This window comes from Ambystoma mexicanum, chromosome 8 (genome assembly GCF_040938575.1).
Source record: "Ambystoma mexicanum isolate Mex_15411 chromosome 8, UKY_AmexF1_1, whole genome shotgun sequence".
Classification (NCBI taxonomy): domain Eukaryota; kingdom Metazoa; phylum Chordata; class Amphibia; order Caudata; family Ambystomatidae; genus Ambystoma; species Ambystoma mexicanum.
This window is the reverse complement of record NC_090929.1, coordinates 1,011,464,362-1,011,484,266: the sequence shown is the minus strand read 5'-3', so window position 1 is coordinate 1,011,484,266 and position 19,905 is coordinate 1,011,464,362. Positions and strand designations below refer to the sequence as shown.

At 41.9% G+C, this 19,905-nt stretch overlaps 1 protein-coding gene across 1 annotated transcript in view; it reads left to right on the top strand.

Annotated features, from left to right (window-relative positions):
- The window catches only part of LOC138472655 (mucin-5AC-like), a 515,681-nt gene that overhangs the window by 98,236 nt on the left and 397,540 nt on the right, over window positions 1-19,905 (top strand). Inside the window, exon 3 of the mRNA XM_069610941.1 lies at window positions 12,969-13,002. Within this exon, the coding sequence (XP_069467042.1) occupies window positions 12,969-13,002 (34 nt within the window). The remainder of the gene's footprint in view (window positions 1-12,968; window positions 13,003-19,905) is intronic.

Below are 19,905 nucleotides of genomic sequence, written 5' to 3'. Positions count from 1 at the left end.
ATGGTCAAACATTTCTACACTGTACACACGTTTTTAGGCACAAGGATTTTGTCAAGTGACCGAGTACACTGAGATGGAATGTCTTGTGAAAATCGTAACAGAGTCAACGGCAGAAAAGACATGCTATAACTGTAACTTGCGAAAAGCAAAATACATAGTCCGTAATGGATGCTTATTCTACTCTAAATGCTTTTTTGAAGTTTTGTCTGCATTATGAATTTGAGGTGTTTAAGAAGAGACTTAATCACTGTCTCATCCCCTGATGTGTGCCTGAAATAAACCTTTAATGAGTCTAGCAATTATTGTATAGAATTTCAGAAAGACAAATGATTTGTTATTCCTATTCTTTCTTATTTAGGGTCACTATTTAAAGTGTTACACTTGTGGAATCCCCTGTTTTTTTAAGAGACCTGAAGAAGAAATCCAGCCACTCCAGAAGCAAAGAGCCACATGGCATTGGCCATAATTAGGGGTAGCAAGGGAGACCACAGGGGTAGCAAGGGAGACCTTGGGGGTCGCAGTTGCGACTCTTTGCAACCCCCAAATTATGTCTCTGGTGAATCCCCTTCTGCTGGCACCTACATCTGGCTGCTGGTACCTCCAAACTTTCACACTTGTCCTCAAGTCACCTCCTCCCCATCCTGAATCCCACAACTCCAGTATGACTGCTGATTTCCTGATCCTGTGACCATAACCTGTGGCCCACTCCACACCTGAACAGCTTGCTTCTTTCTGAGTCCCACTAGACCGGGCACTCACTAAGACCTTGGTGAACTTTCTGATCGGGAGATGCTGGCAGGTGTGGGAACAATGAATGGATAGACATGCTGTCCTTACAGAATTCATTACCACTAGCCGTTCCCGGGCGTAACATACGCCATTCTAGCAGATCTTAAAGGTCAACATCGGTCAGTTATTCATAGGGTCATGTCTGTCCCCCATCATAAATATCGGAATTACCACTGATCGCATCCAGCAAGGGGGCGTAGGTCCCTGTGACTTATTAATGGTTATTGAAAAGGCTAAATGTATCAGATGCAATGAGAGGTATGCACCGTATAAGAACAGTATCTAAGTTCCACCGATCACGCAGGCCTCTATGATGTGTCTTTGTAGATGCATAATTCTCTACCATGTTCCATTGCAGAGTCAACATGATGGCATAGATTGCGTAGTAGCATAATTACAGCAGCTACTTTCAGTTTTAGCTCATGAGGAGGCATTCATCCTACAGCGTTTCGGTCTTTAGAGACTGGAACGTTGAGCCGGTAATTAACTGTTCATTGACACTGAAACCACCGTGCCCTGTGTGAAGAGAAGTGGGGGTGGAAAGAAGTAACATGAAAATGTTCCAAATGTTTGTGATAGTGGAAGATGACAGTGATCGTGTAGAACCATGCTCATTCTGTTTGTTAAAATGATAGCTGTTATTGAAGTGGAAGGGCACACAAAGGTGCACTTTGCCGCTTGGACAGCAGATGACATCCTAACACTGAAGAATTGCTTTAGCTGAGTACGGAAACATACCTATGCGTTTTATATATATATGTAGATGGGCCTTTTTTCGGATCTCCTTACAAAGTGACCCAGTGATGGTGTCTGAATGGCAGAAGGAAATTAGGGACTATGCAACAACATTTTTTACATGAGGGAGAGAGGGCTGTGGGGAGATGAAGGATACCATGTATCCCAAGGACGAAAGTGTGATAGCAGCAGTTGGATAGGCATGCAGACCCAAAGCTCAGATGAAGAGGTGATGTACGCACCAAAAGTGGTTTTTGAGATCCCCAAATTCCTTCTCAACTGGGTTGCTCTGTTTCAGTAAGCAATTTTGTTTCTGTATTTTATTAGCAATACCAAGTACAATAATGTTGTTCTAAAATGCCTGAGTTGTTTATTTGTCAAGAGTGAAATCATTGTTTCCATACATATATTGACAAATCTGGACCATTCGTCCCATCTCCCTAAAGGAGAGCCACCCCATTTGAGACTGGAGAAGTGAGCCAGCTCAGTAAGACACTCCCTAGGGGTCTGGGCAAGTGGCACCTCACTGGGAGTGACTCGCCTCTTGAGGCAATGACTCACATTCTGACAAGGAACTCCCAGTCAAAACACAATTCTGCCTCTATGGGAGTTGGAAAGACGTTGGTATCTCCCGTTATGACTATAACAAACAAAGGCCTATCTTTCACTCCTTTAGCTTCAGGTTATGCTGAACTTGATCTGAATGCCATAATTAAAGAAGACAGACACATTTCTTTTGTTTCTGATAATGTACATAAGAGCAGAGCAGACTGCGAGTTGAGAAGAAACTCATACGGTGGGAGTAGAGTAATCCCTACAGAGAGGCGAGATTCTGTAGGGGAGTCGCCCTTGAGAGACAAAGCCATGAAAGGCTGCAGAACCAGCATTGGTGTGGAGGAAGAGAGGACTGCTAGTGAGAGGCTGAAAGGCAGGCATTCTTACTAAACGAGAGGCTCCAGTCAGAACAAAGACAAGTATGGAAACCCAACCATCGCAACTGGTGTTGTGACCACAGGAGAGCAGTGGTGGGCCTGGTGCCCAGCATTCAACACCAAGACCAGAGGGCAGACGGGAATCTGGCTCCCCGAGCACACATCAAGGGCCTTTGCTGCAAAAACGAGAGCCCACAGGGAAACAAATGCTTCCAAAGTGAGAATGCCAGTGATGTCAATAAACTTTGGTTTCCAAGACTGGCGAAACCGAAGAGGTTACAGCGACTGGATAATCGCAAACAGAGAAGACCTGGGCTGGAAAAGCTGACAGAAGTATGAGGGCTTGGGAGAGCTGAATAGGTCTTCGCCCTATGCAAAACATAGCAAAAGAGCTACAAACACTTTATATAAAGGCTGTAAAAGAGGACAAAGGTACGGGAGCCTGAGAGAGCTGAATGGACATGCGTTCTATGTAAAACAGAGTGAAAGAGCTAAAAACACTTTATATCAAGGCTGGGAAGCCGACAAAGGTACAAGGAACTGATAGTCGGATGAGCATACGTCCTATGTAAAAGAGATTGAAAGAAGTACAAGCGCTTTTTATCAAAGCAGTAAAAGCCTACTAGGTAACGGGAACCTGGAAAACCTAAGCAGGCAGACGACCTACGTCTATTAAGTTGACTGAGAGCCAGTACACCTACCAAAGACCCACAGGACTTTGGGGAGTCCAAGCGCCACAAAGGTTTGGCATAGAGAACTGTGTTAAAAATAGACCTAGAGGGATTTGAACACTTGGCTGAATCTGAGAAAAGTGATCTAAGGAGAATTCTTTTTTTCTAGGTGAAAGAGGAAAGAGTACAGAGACTATTTGTCTTTTTTAATCAACAAAATATGCAAGAAGACTTTAAACTGTGTCATTATACTCTAAAGGAACTCTGAGACGAGACTGCAAATAGGTAATTTAAGTGATTGGGACAGGCAGAAGCCACAGAAAGAGGCTATTGCTCCAGCCTCCTTTTTCTTTTAGTTAGATTTTCTAAAGTGATAGGGTCAGTAGGTGAACTAGGATTTGGACTCAGGACTATTTCTTTTGGACTTCAACAAGCACCCTTAGTTTTGTTTTAGAAGGAGGGAAACTTCTTTCATAGCAGTAGGGTCAGATAGGCATTTTAATTTTATTTTTTAATTAACACCCTTGAATCATTACCCACTGTAGTCCTAGTCCTTCTTCTGGTCTGCCAAAATATGTTTTTTCAAAGGGCAAAAAAGAATACAAAATATCCATGTTTCAGTTTCATCAGGGCAATAGGGACAGAAACATTGAATACATTCGTTCCCTTGCAATATCTCTATGATCGTACCTATATGTAGAAGGTTGAATCTAGCTCTGGTACTGAAATATCTATTTCTTAATTACAAACGGGAAGTCAGATAACTCTCAAGAAGTACATGTTTGTTATGATAGCTTGAGAGGCATTTGCTTGCCTCATCATCATTTAGTGGCAATTATTTGAAGTGCTTGTAAATTGATTAATTCTGAAGGCTCAAACCATTGGAGGGCATTGAATGAAATCAATTTGCTCTTTATGGCAACCCAGGGAATCTTTTCAGGTTTATAGAGTATCATTATGGCCAAGATGATTTATTTTTTAAAAGTAGTTTCATTGTTCTTTCAGGTTCAGCCTTTTGCAAGACAGGGACTTTTTTTTCAATATTTTTAAATATCTGACACCCAATTCTGTATGGATAGCGAAAACTTTTGCACTCTGGGTATCCTAAAATATTCAATAGCAATATTTTCCAAGGATGTTTAATGAGTCCCATTTCCCAAATCCTTATATTCCAGCACCATTTGCTGCTGTTGATACAACCTTAACATTATAGACCTTCAATAATGTATTTGTAGGTTGAATTTTCAAACAATTAGTAATTCTAGAAATTCCTGCAGGTACCTGTGTCATTGTAATTCTCTGTTTCACCTTATATTCTTCCCCTCATAGCTTATCTAGAAAATACCATGTCAACATAGTTACATTTGTATACTCTCTTTAAAATGTCAATGTTTACTTAACATTTCCTTAGTTATTTGCCTTTCTCTGCAGTACTAAAATGGAGGGTTTGGTTGCATTAACTTTAAGGAATCGACTTGCCATATGTATGTAGTCAAACCTGAAGTGATTTTGCAGTTCTTGCTATTAAAACAGCATCATCTGCATATGAAAAAATGGGTAACCTGCAAATATCTATGTTTAGTATGTCACACGAGGTAATGGCAAGAGACTTCTTTTAGGCGCTGGTATAACGATTAAATAGAGACCAGTACACGGCCCTGCCTTAATCGTCGGTTGGCCTTAATCAAGTTGGTACGCTTGCCATCTTTACTACGCCTTCCTGATAGTTTTGCGTAACTAAGTATTAAAATGATCTGTTTTAAAAGCCCTGCATTCCCATAAGAAACACGATTAGCCACAATTTCCATAAAAGCAAAAGAAATGTTTTCCTTTTTCAAGATTGCATATGTTGATGCCATTAAAAACAAATAATAAGCAGGATTAGCAGTACCCACCTCCCCTCTACAGCACTCATGTTGTCTTTTATCATATCTATAAGGTGAATATATATCACAGAGCCAAATACTTTGGATGGACCATCCAAGAGAGATATTGGGTGGTAAGTGGTAGGATAACTTGTATTGCCTTTCTTATACATGGGGCCAAAAATTGCACGGTTCCATACCTGCTGCTTGGATATGGCTCCAAAAAGATGTTCAACCTACGGTGCCCACATGGAGAATCATGAGAGTGTGATAACCTTCTTCGGGGAGGTCTATCTTTATATCATCCACCTGTGCCTAGAATTGGACTGGTATTATGAAGCAATTGATAACAGAATTGTCTTTCAACCAACCTTTCATGATTTCGTCACCCGGCTTTTCTGACTGGGTACATCCATTTAATGCTCTAACTCTATTTCCTAAAAGAAAACTATTTGACTTCTTCCCTCGTTTGCCGAAGCAATTATTCAGCAGCTCTAATGGTGGATGCTCCAGGCTAAATCCTCTTCACTATCAATAGCTTCATCCTCAAGGACTTTTCCCAGTTTCAGATTAAAATCACTGCCTATTATATAGCACCTGATTGAGGATTTAATGAGATCTAACAACTAACCTGACATCTGCGGTTTCTTTCAAAAAGTATAAAATGTGCTCCTTACTGATAGGGATGTCAGTCTTAGAATTAGTATTTTGATTGAGTCTGAAGGGAGTATTTCCCAATTATAAGCCAGGGAAGTAGACAAGTATATTACAACGCCTCATGCATTTCTACCTCAATAACTTGGGAGAACCTATACTTATTCCAAAACATTATATCTAAGGATGGAGCCCCAATTATCCATGTCACCTGGAAAAGTAAAATATCTAAATTGGTTATTTAATTTAACCAATCAATGCAATCCAATTTATATCTTAAACCAGCTATATTCCATGAGAGCATTTTTAACATTTAGTGGTCTTGTAATTCCTTGGTTAAAACAAGTGTTCCTATATTTGTTATTGAAGGCGGAATTGTCAGTGGTTCAATTTCTTTGAAAGCGTGTATTTGTAGTCAAAGCCAGATGTATGTCTCAGTGGTAAGATTTTCTCAATATGATTTGCAACATTTTTCTTTTTTAAATTCCCAATTTGCAATAGAAATACATCCTCAATGTCCTCTTATTCAGCTGATGCCAATCATTTTGGTCCATTGCTTCCAATAGTGATACAAAAGTGGGGCATACACCATCCTTTTGCCTGTCCATATTTTGTCTAGACAGGACTCCGATTCCCATGAGGAACTTCCTATAAGAGAAACACTGTCAGCTTATGTGGGAAACTAAGGTGCCTGCACTTACTGCTGCATTGCCGTCCAAAACCAGTATCAGAATTCCTATCTCCTTGGCTTTAGGTAATGCTGGATTTCATATAACCAAGGAAGAGAAACAAACCTCACTTGAAGAGTCAGTGGCACACTTAAAGAGACGAAGAACCCAAAGAGAGAGAGAGAGAGAACCTTATGCAGAGTAGAGCCTCTGACAGAGGAACATCCTTGAGGGGCGAGGAGGTGTTGGGCCATGAAGCCAGAGGCAGGGCGAGAGAATAGAAGGAGCAGAGGCGAAAGTCGGATGGCCGGAAAAGAGAGAAGTGAAGCAACCTCTGCAGGGACAGGGTTGAGAATAGCGCCCTGTTTGGTGGCGTGACCACGGAATACCATTGTGGGCTTGTATCCCATGAACGTATGCGATACCAGGTGCATTGGGAGGCACGAGTCCTCCATTCCACAAGGGTGCGTGGAGACTGCTGAGCTGGGTTGAGAAACGGGGACACTGAGGGACCGGAGAGTGAAACCAGTTGCCTCCCACTTCCCTGGACGTCCCAGCTACCTTCTTCAGCATTGGGCACCCTCCCCTGGTTTCACTCTCCGGTCTCTGGAGGAATCAGCCTGTTAGAGGAGAAACCACAAGAAAAGCCCATAAGGAGTTAAAGAAAGAATACAAGAAGGATCCCTTTGTATAAAGATTTTAAGACCTTAAGTGCATATATACCACAAATCGCTTGAGGAGTGGGCAAGGAAGATTAAGGGACTTTATTATTGACTTTAAATAAACTCTTTTTTTCATTGGAACTAAGAGCAACACCCTGGGAAGAAGCCCAGTGAGATGGCCAAGGGTAGCCTTAACCAAAAGCACAGCGCTCTGGTCTTTAGGTTCTTTTTCGATAGTGGTTGGACCATATAGAATTAGGTTTTGGACATATGTATTTTTAGTTTTTGGACGACTGAGGAGCGCCTGTAGTGTAGTTTGTTAGGTAGGTATAATCCCCTTAACGATAGGGATAGATTCTCTTATTTTATTTAAGAAACAACCATCTGAAATGGATTTCCACAAACCTCCAAGCATACAGTAATCAACTGGTAGTTTTATAGCATGTTATCAAGATGAAGAGTGCTGATTTTGTTTTAAAGTTAAAAAAACAGGATCTTCAGAGTTAATATGTTTTATACCAAATTGTTTATAAAACGGTTTTAACTCTCGAAACTATGATTTTTAAAGGAAAATATGTGCACTGTTCGTCTTGATAACAAGGTATTCCAACCTATATAAAAATAGACTAAATTAAGTTACCAAGTAAAACCATTTCTTAAACTGAAAACCAGATTAATTGCGGCCTGCAGCAGACAAGGCAGGGTCCTCAGTGGTGTGATGCAACATAACAGCATGTGACATCTGGTTGAAATGTCACTTCCTGCTTGCTAATGGTCACCCATCACGCCGCCGAGGTCTATGATTTGTCTGCTGGTGGCTCCAGCTAATCACTGCGTGCTCAGGCCACAGAAAACAAAGTGGCGGGACAGCCTGTGTAATCCATGACTGCATGTTACATTCGTCGGGGGAAAGGTGACAACATGGCACACAGTCCCATAATAAACGTGAAGTGGGATACAATACTTCAAATTTTAGCCGCACAATGGCTAAGGATGTCTTCTTTTAACATCATATTTCGAAGGAAACCTTGTTACGGGGACGTTATGTTTAAGTTGCACTAATAAAATCCTATGAAATTCATTGAAAAAACATTGTCAAAGGGACGTTATGGTTGCAAGGTAAAATCGAAAAACCAAAGAAATTCACCAGTTATGGTGAACTATGCAACCATTACTGGCGCCACCACCGTGCAGTGCTAAGACAAACACATTTTATTCAGTGCATTTCAATCGTTTTTATAAGTGAAAATGTTTAATGATGTTACAGCACTGTATATAAGTTATTAATAATTCCTCTTTTAGCATATATGAAAGAACTATAAACCTCCTATTGCAAACATATTTTTTGCAGCGCATACTGATATGTGTCATTTTCAGAAGCGCAGGCTGGGTATGCAAGTCATGGGTGAATGGCCTAGAGCATGAGGCTCGACCATGAACCTAGCCCCATCAAACCACCCCCATTGTTCGCTGCACACCCCAATAAGCAAATCAGAGTTCACATTTGTCCTTTGCGAGTGCCAGGCCCACTACCCAGGCACCAAGTTATACCACCATTTTTTGACACTTTGGAAAAAATAAAACACAGGACAGATTTGCAAAAGCATGCTTTCAGGTACTGATGCTCGTCGCTGATGCTCGTCACGGAATGATCAGTGGTCATGGCTGTCAGACTTGGCCACCGTACATGTTACAACGATAGTTGTCTTTGGGGCACACCAGCCATGGCCTGCAGCCACTGCACATGTTGGACCAATATGTTTCTTTGGAGCCAGAGGCATTGCTAGAGGGGGGCTAAGCGAGCTATAGCCCCTGGTCTTTTGGTTGTAGCCGCGGATAGAATCTAAGGCTATCTAGCCCCCAGTCCAGACAATTCCGACATTAGCATAGCCCCGGGTCTTTTCTAGACCTAGCAAGACCCCTGTTTGGGGCCCACTAGCCATGGCCTTTGGCCTTGGCCACTGTACACATTGCATCAATAGGTTTATTTGGGGCCCACTAGGCATAGTCTTTGGCCATGGCCACAAGCCATAGCTTTTGGCATTGACCACTGTCCATGTTGCACCAATATCTTTCTACGGGGCACATAGTGGTCAGGGCATTCAGCCATGGCCACTGTACATAGTGCCCCAATTCGTTTTTTGGAGGTCCACTAGCCATGGCCTTTGGCTATGACCATTGGCCACAGCCTTTAGCCTTGGCCACTGTACATATTGCACTAATAGGTTTCTTTGGTTGCCATGGCCACTAATCACATCACACATTACATCAATGATGGCATGAATGATGGCATTGCTGATGGCATCACTGTTGGCGTCACTCATGACATCACTGATATTAGTGGGTTGATTAATTACATTTTGAAATATGACTATTATGCACATATTTCATACTTACAGAGTACATGGTATTCTGCCCTTGTTTCTTTCAATGTAGAGTACAGTGCACAATTGTGGGTGCATGCAGAGATTATTACAATGAAGAGTAGTATTTAAGCATTACGTACTTTGGAAGGTAATCTGTTGTACTGTAAATCAAATTAATCATGTATTTTCTAAAGAAATGACGAAAAATATTATGAATACAATTGACATGTCTATAATTCAATGTTTACTTTCTAATCTTCATTTTTTTCTATAGATGTAATTATGTAGTATGAGTAACTGCTTTGTTTTTGAAGATTAACAAAAACATTGAATTCTTAGATTCTATACTTTTACAATGCAGAAGGGCACGCACTTTATATCATATGTGATTTTTAAAATAAAACTTGCCATTCAGAAAATAATGTGTTCATGTAATGTTATTACATTAAGGAGAATTGTAAAACTAAATGTGTACATTTACTATTTTCATAACACTTACTATTAAACATGTTCTACTTCTATGTATTCTTATTTTTTTTGTACTACATATACTAATGTTTGAAATGCCTTAAATAGATTTACCTGAATCAGGAACTTTCCCTGCAATTAAGTATTGTAATTGCTTACTAATACATGAAATTCAAACCATTTGTATAACTTAACATATTTTTATTTTAAATTGTATACGTTGATAAGTACTTTAAATTAATGCTCCACACGTAATCATATGATACTTCTGTACAGGTGTTTTGTTCCATGTTATGTTGTTGTTTTTGTGAATTGTAATATACAATATATATCAGAAAGGGAAAAACAAAGGTAGTCTAACTTTTCTGACTAATAATGTCACATATGATGTAATTATTGATCTCAACAGTGATGCCTTGTGTGATGTCATTAGTAATGCCATCAGTGATGTCAGCAATGATTCCATGTGTGATATAATTAGTGTCATCACCAGTGAAGTAATCATTGTGGGAACACGCTGTGCAACAGGGGCTACATAGGTAAAGTGCACTTGCTTGAAATTCGAGTTTTGAATTGTAGGGGTTTTGTTGCATTAAATCTGATCGCCTTAACTCTACCTTAACTAATGTGTTTTCACTAAATGTCAAAGGTTTTGTTATGCTATAGTTTCCTCAGGGCCCACTAGCCCATGGCCCTTCACCATGGCCATTGTACATGTTGCACCAATAGTTTTCTTTTGGGCCCACTAGCCATGGCCAGGGGCCACAGTTTAACATTTTGCAGTTTCTTGAGGTCTCACTAGCAATGGACTTTGAACGTGGCTACTGTACATGTTGTACCAATAGTTTCCTTTTGGGCCCACTAGCCATTGCCGAACATGTTGCATAGTTTCTTAAGGTCTCACTAGCTCAGATGTAGCCTCTGTAAGTGTTCCACCAATAGCTATCTTTAGGGCCCACAAGCCATGCCCACTGACCATGTCAAACCATTCATTGTTACCTGGCACCCATTGCCCCTGCTCACTAGATGTAGGCACGCAGATGTTATACTATTTTTCTAACTCCTTATTCTCACGATGATTTCACAGTAATAATTTCCAATAACAGAAATTCCTGCGGTTGAGTGGTGTTTCGACGAATCCCGTGATAATGGGAAAAATGGCTAAGAATGGGAAAGTCATCTGTGTGCTCACAGGCACTCAACATGTGCCCCCCCTTTTTTCCCAGATGCGCTCATTCCACTCAAATGCTTTTTTTCCTCATTACATCTCTCCCATTACTGCCTATCACTTATTGCTTCGTGTGACCCACATTTTCTTCTGAGCGCATCTTGCAGTGTTGCTGCGATAATCTAGTGAGATTACTGGGTCTTCCCCTGATAAACCGAAAATGTTCTACCTGTAACTGGCTCCCCAACCCACTCCCAAATCCCCAACTTCACATGGTGTCTTCTTTGCCACTCCCGATCTCTAGCCTGAGGTGGTTGCTATTGCTATTGGTATTTATGTAGCGCTAATGGCCAGGACATCTAAGCGCTGTCATTCAAAACAATCAGTGTTTGCCTAGGAGTGACTATATAAACGGAACAGTTTTGAGTCTCTTTCTGAAGTCAAGAATGTTACTAGACTCTGCAAAGTCATGGGGAGTTTATTCCAAAGTTTAATGGCATCTTTTTCCTTCTCGAAATAGTGTTTTGAGTACTTTCATTTGCGGTTTCTCCCGGTAAAATCACAGGAATCATTTGCATCAAGCAAAAAAGAAATGGCGGCTTTTCATTTCTCTCTGATGCAAAGCACTGATGCCAATATATATATATATATACATATACATATATATATATATATATATATATATATATATATATATATATATATATATATATATATATATACATATATATATATACGTTTTAAGGAACAGGGGGCAAGGGGGCACATGTCTGTTGAATATTTCCAGTTTGGGGAGGCCCTTAGCAAACCTTTTGTTTAGAAAATGTCATCCAAATCCACTCACTCGATGGATATACCCCAAACCTCCAAAGGAAATTAAGTCAAAGGTTTGTGCCTGAATTGTTTTGTATTTTGACCAAATCTGTTACAAAAACTGCACTTTTCTTTTCTCTTTTCCATTAATGGGAGTAGGCTGAAAACTGCGTTTTTATGTTTTCTTAATAACATTTTCCAGCAAGTCAAAAGTTATTAGCCTCACTCAGCATTTCTGCTGCAAAGCACCATGGGTCGATATAAAGGTTTTAAAGAGCCGGGGGCGCACCTTCTATGTTGAATATTTTAAATACTACTGGATGGATTTACAACAAACCAGTCATGGAAATGTTGTCAATGCATTGTGCCCAAGTTGTTTCTTATTTGGTCCAATTCTGGCTAGCGGTATTTGCCCTGGGCAGAAATGTTGACCTATTCTCTATGGGAAAAAGAATGAGAATAGGCTGAAAACGGTGTTTTTTTGCATTCTTAATAACTTTTTCATTTTTGAACAACCATTCACCATGGTTTAGGGGTGGGGAGATGCCCTGTGGCATCTTTTTTTTGCAAAATATCCATCAAATCCGCCTTAAAAGTCAAAAGTTATTAGAAATACAATTTTTGGGTTTCCTATGAAACTAGGTCACATCTTAACTACAATGCGGCGACCATCGCACTTTAATATGTGTTATTACATATAACAGGCATAAACACATACTTCACATGTCATATTCCATATTTATTCCTCACATACCATATATATATCATATTTAAGTTATTCAAGATTACACATATATGCCAGTAGCGCATATAGGCCACCCTTCAGACATGCATAGCTTCTGCAAGTGCAGGATCTAAGGAGACCGCACTTCCTGGTGAAGGGCAGACAGACCATTCAGTGCAGTACCACACAGACTGTGACTATGAAAGGTTTGTGGCATCCACAATATGAAAAATCAGTACAGTGCCACTTTGTATTACTTCAATATTCCGCGGAAATCTGGTGAAGCAATGAAGTAATTGGAAGTGTCGCGTGGGCCAGAATCGCGCCCTTAGAATGCATGCCTTACACGCCAGACAAAGTAGCGTCAGAACGGAGTTCTGGATTGCATTTTGTTTTACTTGATATGTGCATTCAAATACTAACATGTTTTCACTTCTTTTTCTTTGTTTATAGCTCTTTGCCTACTTACTGGCTGTCTGCTGCACAGGTAGGTTGTCCTCAATGTTGTCACACATATCTGTGTTGAAGTCATTTGGATCTGTACTTACCTGCATACTGTATTGTGCAAGTGGGAGTAATATGGCCCTCATTCCTGAAATTGTCTGTATCATACACAGTGAGTGGATGCCGGTACATGGGTATCATAAATAATAACATAGACAAAATGACACACCTCTGCATGCAACTACGGTAAAGTGTAATTAGTGCCAAACTACATCCGGTTCTGACAAGTGAGAAAGGCAACGTTCTCTACCACTACCCACCAAGCCTTCCATCTCCAGGGTAGTCTTTGTCTACCAGGCGAGGGTGCAGGCCATTGAACTAATGTGCCTACTTGACCGGCATGAGTCATCTCTCTAGAAGTGCCAGCAATCATTCCGAGTAGTCCACACAAGTGTCGGGTTGTGGCACTGAAGAGAAACCTTGCAACCAGAATCCCCCAACCAGGCCGGTGAAGCAATCTATGCTCCGGAGGCAGGCAAGGGTCATGATGAAGGCCCCATCTAACATGGTGGATGAAAAATGTAATCACCGCTCTAGAACACCACTGATGCTCTAACCACATCCTGCCTCCCACCTCGGGCGGCGCCATCCTCTACCACACAAGGGTGTGGGTCATTTGACACGATCTACCATGTGACCAGGCCTCACTTTCAATGTTTCACTCTGCGACAGGAGCTAAGAATATTATTGCCTGCTCATCTGCCCTTTATTACCTTGCATTTAGTACCAAGTTAATGCTCAACTCAGATCAAAAGGGCATCCTCCTCCTACCTGTCACCAGATTTGGCATACTGTGAGATCAGGTGAGTGATTTGTTCTCCCTTCCAATCTGGCCTCCTTGCAGACCCCTTCCACCCCAGACCGATCCAATGCCCCTACCATGCCAATGGACAAATGATACGTCTGGTGATCACCTCTCACTTTCCTGAGTAGTGTATGCTAAAACAACTACATGAGAATACTACCATTCACTCTTATGTACCACAGTAATACAAGCCAAAAGATTACCAACGTGTGCCACATCTCCACTAACATGGATCTGTGCTACTCCAAATGAACACAGTATTACCAGCTGAATTCCACTACCAGCACTGAAGGTGGCAGTGGCAATGCCCTACTAGAGCTGGAAAAGTCTCTGGACAGAGAAGAGCAACATTCACTTAGTATAGTAGTTGAACACTTCTCTTTCTGAAACTACTCCTGCCTGCAATCCTGTGGGAACTCCTTCCCTATCAACCAAGTCTCGATCTCATTGACTGTTTGCCAGACTTGGGTAACCCCAACCCCGGGGCCAGGATCCATCACTCAAGCAGAGTAACTAACATCCCCCGCACTTATGTTAACCACCGCGCCCAATTGCACTTTCAACCTGCAAGTCCTTTAGCCAGGACCCTTGAGGCAACCATTGCCCACAACCATGAGCGTGGCTCCAATAACAGATCAGGCATCCATCACTCCTAAAGTGACATTGCCCCCTAAATCTGGAGGGTTGCACCCCACATCCAACAACACCTCCCTTTGCACCTCTTTATATCCATCCACTAAGGATCCCCAGCACCCAATTGTGTCAAGGTGGCCTTTCTCAATACTCAATCTGCAGTGAAGAAATGCGACCAGCATGCGCTCTTGGAAACATCCATCATCGACAGCATGCGCTCATGGAAACATCCATCATCGACAGCATGCGCTCATGGAAACATCCATCATCGACAGCATGCGCTCATGGAAACATCCATCATCGACAGCATGCGCTCATGGAAACATCCATCATCGACATGCTTTTCCCACATGGCTTACTGACAACTTTGCAACCCGCTTAGATAACATGCATCCTCTTGACTCCAAAATCATTCATGAAAATAGGGAGTCAAAAACAGGGGGAGGGATTGCATTTGTTCTCCAACAGAAGCTGATGTTCACCATAGGGTGGTACTTATATACTCATACTTTGAATATCTCTGGATCAAAACATTCCGCAATCCCAACTCTGCTATCTGCCTTATCCTAACATATTGTGCACCAGGCGATGCCCAAAAACTTCCTAGACAATTGGCTTGACCTGATGTCTATAACACTTACTGCCTCAAGTAAACTTGTGATTACTGCTAATGGTAACATCTGGGCCAACGAGGGGTGGACTGGCCTCTAAGGTACTCTGGAGATCTCCCTGTAGGCATTTGCACCCTGGGCCTCTTTTGTGTGTTAACATATTTTATTTCAATATAATTCCAGGGTCGCCCCTGAAAAAACACAAGTGCTCTCACTATGCTCAAACGTGAGCTGCATGGAGCCTAAATACTCCTTCAATCCTTATTAAGTCATAACTAAAAAAACAGTTACATAACACAGTTCGATTTAATTCAGGCCTGACACAGTGTCAATACACGGGCTCAGTGTTGCCTATGTATTTCGGATTGGATCTGTCTTCAGGGCTGAACCCTTAGGTCATAATCAGTATCAACAAACATGTCCTTCATAAATGTCTATACAGATCTTTCAATTGTACAGAAAGCAAAACGTTTTCTTTGTCAAATGAGCAGACCTTAAAATAGGCTTGCCAGAGGCCTGCAATTCTTGGACCACTCTCTCCTGTCTAGAACCCCTTCCAATCAAATGGCCTACGTAAGCAGAAGATCAGGTAATGGGCTAAATAATGCCACCAGCATGTGAGATGGCAACCCTTTCCACAGGAGACAGCACAGTAATGTCAGTGCTAAGAGATGATTAGCCCACAATCACTGTATTGTTTGCTGGCAAAGCCAGGATACAAGCACAAATGCTTTGGCTCTACAGTCCTGAATTTGGATACCTAATCACCTCTCAGAATAAAACTTTATGCTCATCATTGAAGGTGGCATCCTAGGTTTTACAGTTCCACATTTGAGCAAACCAATGTCTAGGCCTTTGCTTTGCTATTTTATGTTACTTTCCATAGCAACTGCTATCTGGTGCAGGTACATTGCTGATAATAGCACCTGTTGTGCTACAAAACAAAGTAGGTATACCTGCAGCTGGAATTTGTAATCGTGCATATGAACACAGATCTCTGCAATGAGTGCTTAAGACCCTGAGCAATCTTCTGAACCATTTCTGCACTCAGGTTTTAGCTGTTGCACATGATCAACATAATTCCCACGGAAAGGTCAGAATGCTGCACAAGTTGTGCCATAGTGAATGAACAAACCATGTATTCCCTAGTGAGCACAGAAAGCATTACACCATGATCAGACAAAAATGTACTTGTCAACAACAGACAGGCAAAAGGTTTAGAGCCCCAGCAGCACACCACAAAATATCCTGGTGTGTGCTATTTATGTTTGTTGAACAATGAGAACTGAGGTCTTTAGATCAAGGGACCCCTTGTGCCCTCCCTCAAAGAAGTCTCTGCTGCCAGCGGAAGGCCCCTAACAAATATTTCAAATTTACAAGGAAAGTAACAATTTGAAGGGTCCTACACACAACCTCAATGCCACTCAGTAGTTCATAGACTTAGCATTCTCCCTCAACAAGCCCCTATTGATTAAACAATCTCTTGCTGTACCATTGACACCGTAACCAGTCTCACCAGTCTCACCAATCAACAAAACCCCTACTTCAGTACATTCCAACCTCCCCAGGAAACGACTATCCTATGACTTGGGGCCAAAACAAAGGAATGTAGGGAATCATTGCAACTTCAGCAGTGTCGGAAAAACCTTATCAGTAACGAAATGACTGTCCTTTTTACTGCATCGTCTAAGTACACGTTTGACATTAGAGTGGAGGAATTTCATGCTGGAGATAAATCCACCACTTTAAGTTGAGAAATATGCAGAATGACTGCAGCGGTATCACTTCACTGGGTGATTCCACCTAAGTCACAAGGCAGTCCTTTGAGGATATACAGTGGCCATTATTGGCATAGATGGTTTGTCCTATCCGTGCCAGGAATGTTCACTTTAATTCACATGCGTTAAGCTTCTGCCACAACCTATCTATGCCAGAACACAAAGCTGAGCCCCATGGTCCTCCCATAAAAATGTATATGTGATCGATAGAAGATAACACTATGGGTCTCATCACGAGCTTGGCGGTAACGCCGGCGGTATTAGCGCGGGGGCTATTAGCGCAAACGCCATAGCCCCCGGCGCTAATAGCGCGGGATCACGAGTTGGGCGTACTTGGAAGTCCCCATTCCCCATTGAGCCCATTCGGGAATGCCCCATTCCCCATTGGGCTCAATGGGGAAATTTCGCGCTCATACTCGGCGGATTTCACACCAGCTCAGAGCTGGGTTGAAATCCGCCGAGGCCCTGATTCGGCGGACCCTTAAATCCGGCGGTAATAGCGCTACCGCCGGATTTAAGGGTTACCGCCGAGGTCGTGATGAGGCCCTATGTTTGGCACTCTGCTGAGTTCAATCACACTAGAGGAATAGAGCACCTGTGCACGGTGACTGCTTTAAAGTAGCAGTTTGCTCAGAAGTCCTTTCATTATTAAATGAAGGGAAATCACAGACAGGTGCCCTTGACTTGAGTACCTTATGGCAATATCAAGAACTATACCTTTAATAGGAGCTTAAATGGTAGAATTATAATTTATATAATAGTTTTTTTTATAACACGCTTAATACCGAAGAGGTTACTAAGCGCTGACCCGAGATTCGAACCGTTGTTGCTCTGCGTCAGCACGTTGCCCCTGGAGCTATCCTCCCAGCCCATTAATACGGCCATTGAAAGACACGAGTTTGGCAAAAGACAGTGATAATAAAACAGCATCCATATCCCTTAATTGGTGTAAAATATCCAAAATGAAAGCTGTGTGGATCGGCAAACCCATATATATGTCCGCAAAAGGCCACTATGGTCGATAGGGACAGGTGGCAAATAGTGGCAACTAGTGCATAGGCGAAAGCACTTGCTGTGCCTAATGATTGCATAGTGGATGATTTTGGACATATTTCTTTCAGTTTGCATTGCTCGGCCGTCCTTAAAGCATTTATATAAAGCACTATTATAGAACCTGCCCACAAGTGCAGTGCTGTTTTGATGGTGTTTGCACTGAGGCAAAAATGTCCGTGTTGAAATAAGCATTGAAACAGACCATATTTGCCACAATGCCATTTTTGCCCTGGTGCAACTGAAGTGCCAATTGCCTTCAGTCAATGTAAAGGTCTCTTGAATGTGGCCCACAGTGTTTTTTGGCTGGTGCCTTTTTAATGTGCACAGTCCCCAGGCGAATTATCGTGCACCTTGATATGCACAATATACATGTCCAGGATGTGTTTGATTGGTTCTCTGTCCGTTTGCCGCCAGGTGCTTTTTGATGGCATTTTTACTGAAAAAATTCTATAAAAAAAATCACATTTTTGTTCTATTAGATTAGGGAGGTTTCCCCCAAACCCACTTCCCTAATATTTAACCCCTACCCAACCCCCTCCCTGTCCCTTTTATCCCCTTACCCCGCTCTTGCTTCGATGTGTTTTTTGAATGGATTTTTTTCAGTAAGAATTCCATCGAAAAAACACCTGTCGGCCAAACAACAGTAGATGGTTTAATTGCTGACGTTAAAGATAATGGGGGCGCATGGGACCACCAAAGTTATCAATTACATGCTTTTGGGCCCCTTGCATACCATTTTCCACTTTTACTAAACGGAGAGGAAAATGAAAGCGTTAAAACAGGCAAAATCTCCTTTACTGTTTCAATGTACTCACCATTCTGTGAACAAAGTAAGTTCTGCCTGCACATTAAGTATGGCACATACCATTTACAATGGATTCCCCGGGAATCTGCCTGCTTTTAGCAGGTTCTAAATGCTGTTGGGGGACAGAGGGATCCATTTGTTTTATACGTGTATGAAAATCTCATGCTGGTGTGAAACCACGAGGCATTTAAAGGAGGAGGAGGGATCCACGTGGACATGCTATAGCCGTTCCCTGCCGCTGCTCCTCCTTCAAATGCATTACCATCACCTGGAGTGTAAAAGTAAGGGGTACACAGCTTACCCCTTGATTTATATTGCTCTATTTTTGCAGTCCGCTCCTTGATAAATGACCACCTATATAGTTTCTGTCATGGCAACATTCATATGCAGAGATTACACCATGTAAATCTCATAACAGTAGTGGGAACCATCATTTATTTGAATTTATAAAGCACACAGCAGCCCCGAGGCATCGTGGCGCTGTTACAGCGGATTCACTTAGATACAGAATTACATTAGCATACGAAGTACGACAGAGACAGTCAAATAATTCAGTGCAGTGTTACAGTGGGTATGCTCCAAGGTTACGGGTTGAACACCCTCAAGTACGATCTAGTTAAAGAGCTTTGTTTTCAGGGCTCTTCTGAACACAGGGAAGGAGGTTTCCTTTCTGAGAGTGAGCCATCATAAGCCTGTGGAAGCATAATAATAACCCATTGGGGTTGCTTTCTTACTGAACTCTAATCATGCATCAGTTGTGTTTCAGATTTGCTTCCATAGTTGAAAGAAAACACAGTTGTCATAGAAAATATACACTACGGAAGAGCAAATCTGACTTACTCCTGTCTCTACGGAAGAGCAAATCTGACTTACTCCTGTCTTACTTAAACCAGGGAGGGCTACTCTTTTCTGAAAGAGTTAAGTGTGGGTAACTCTCCCTCTAACGTACTCTTGACTTACTAGAGGAATAGTAGTCACACCGGGGTGCTTTCCTGGGCCGTAACGCGCCAGAGAGTTGAAGGACTAACCAAACCGCGCCTCCCAGGGTATTCTAGCTATTAGCATCCCATCATATTGTTATGGTGCTTTTAATTGAAAGACTGCACCCATTCAACACCATTCACAAATCCGACTTCTTAGTTTAAACAAACTGGCCGCCTTTCAAATAAAAGTTTCTTACCAATATTTATGTACAAAGTCC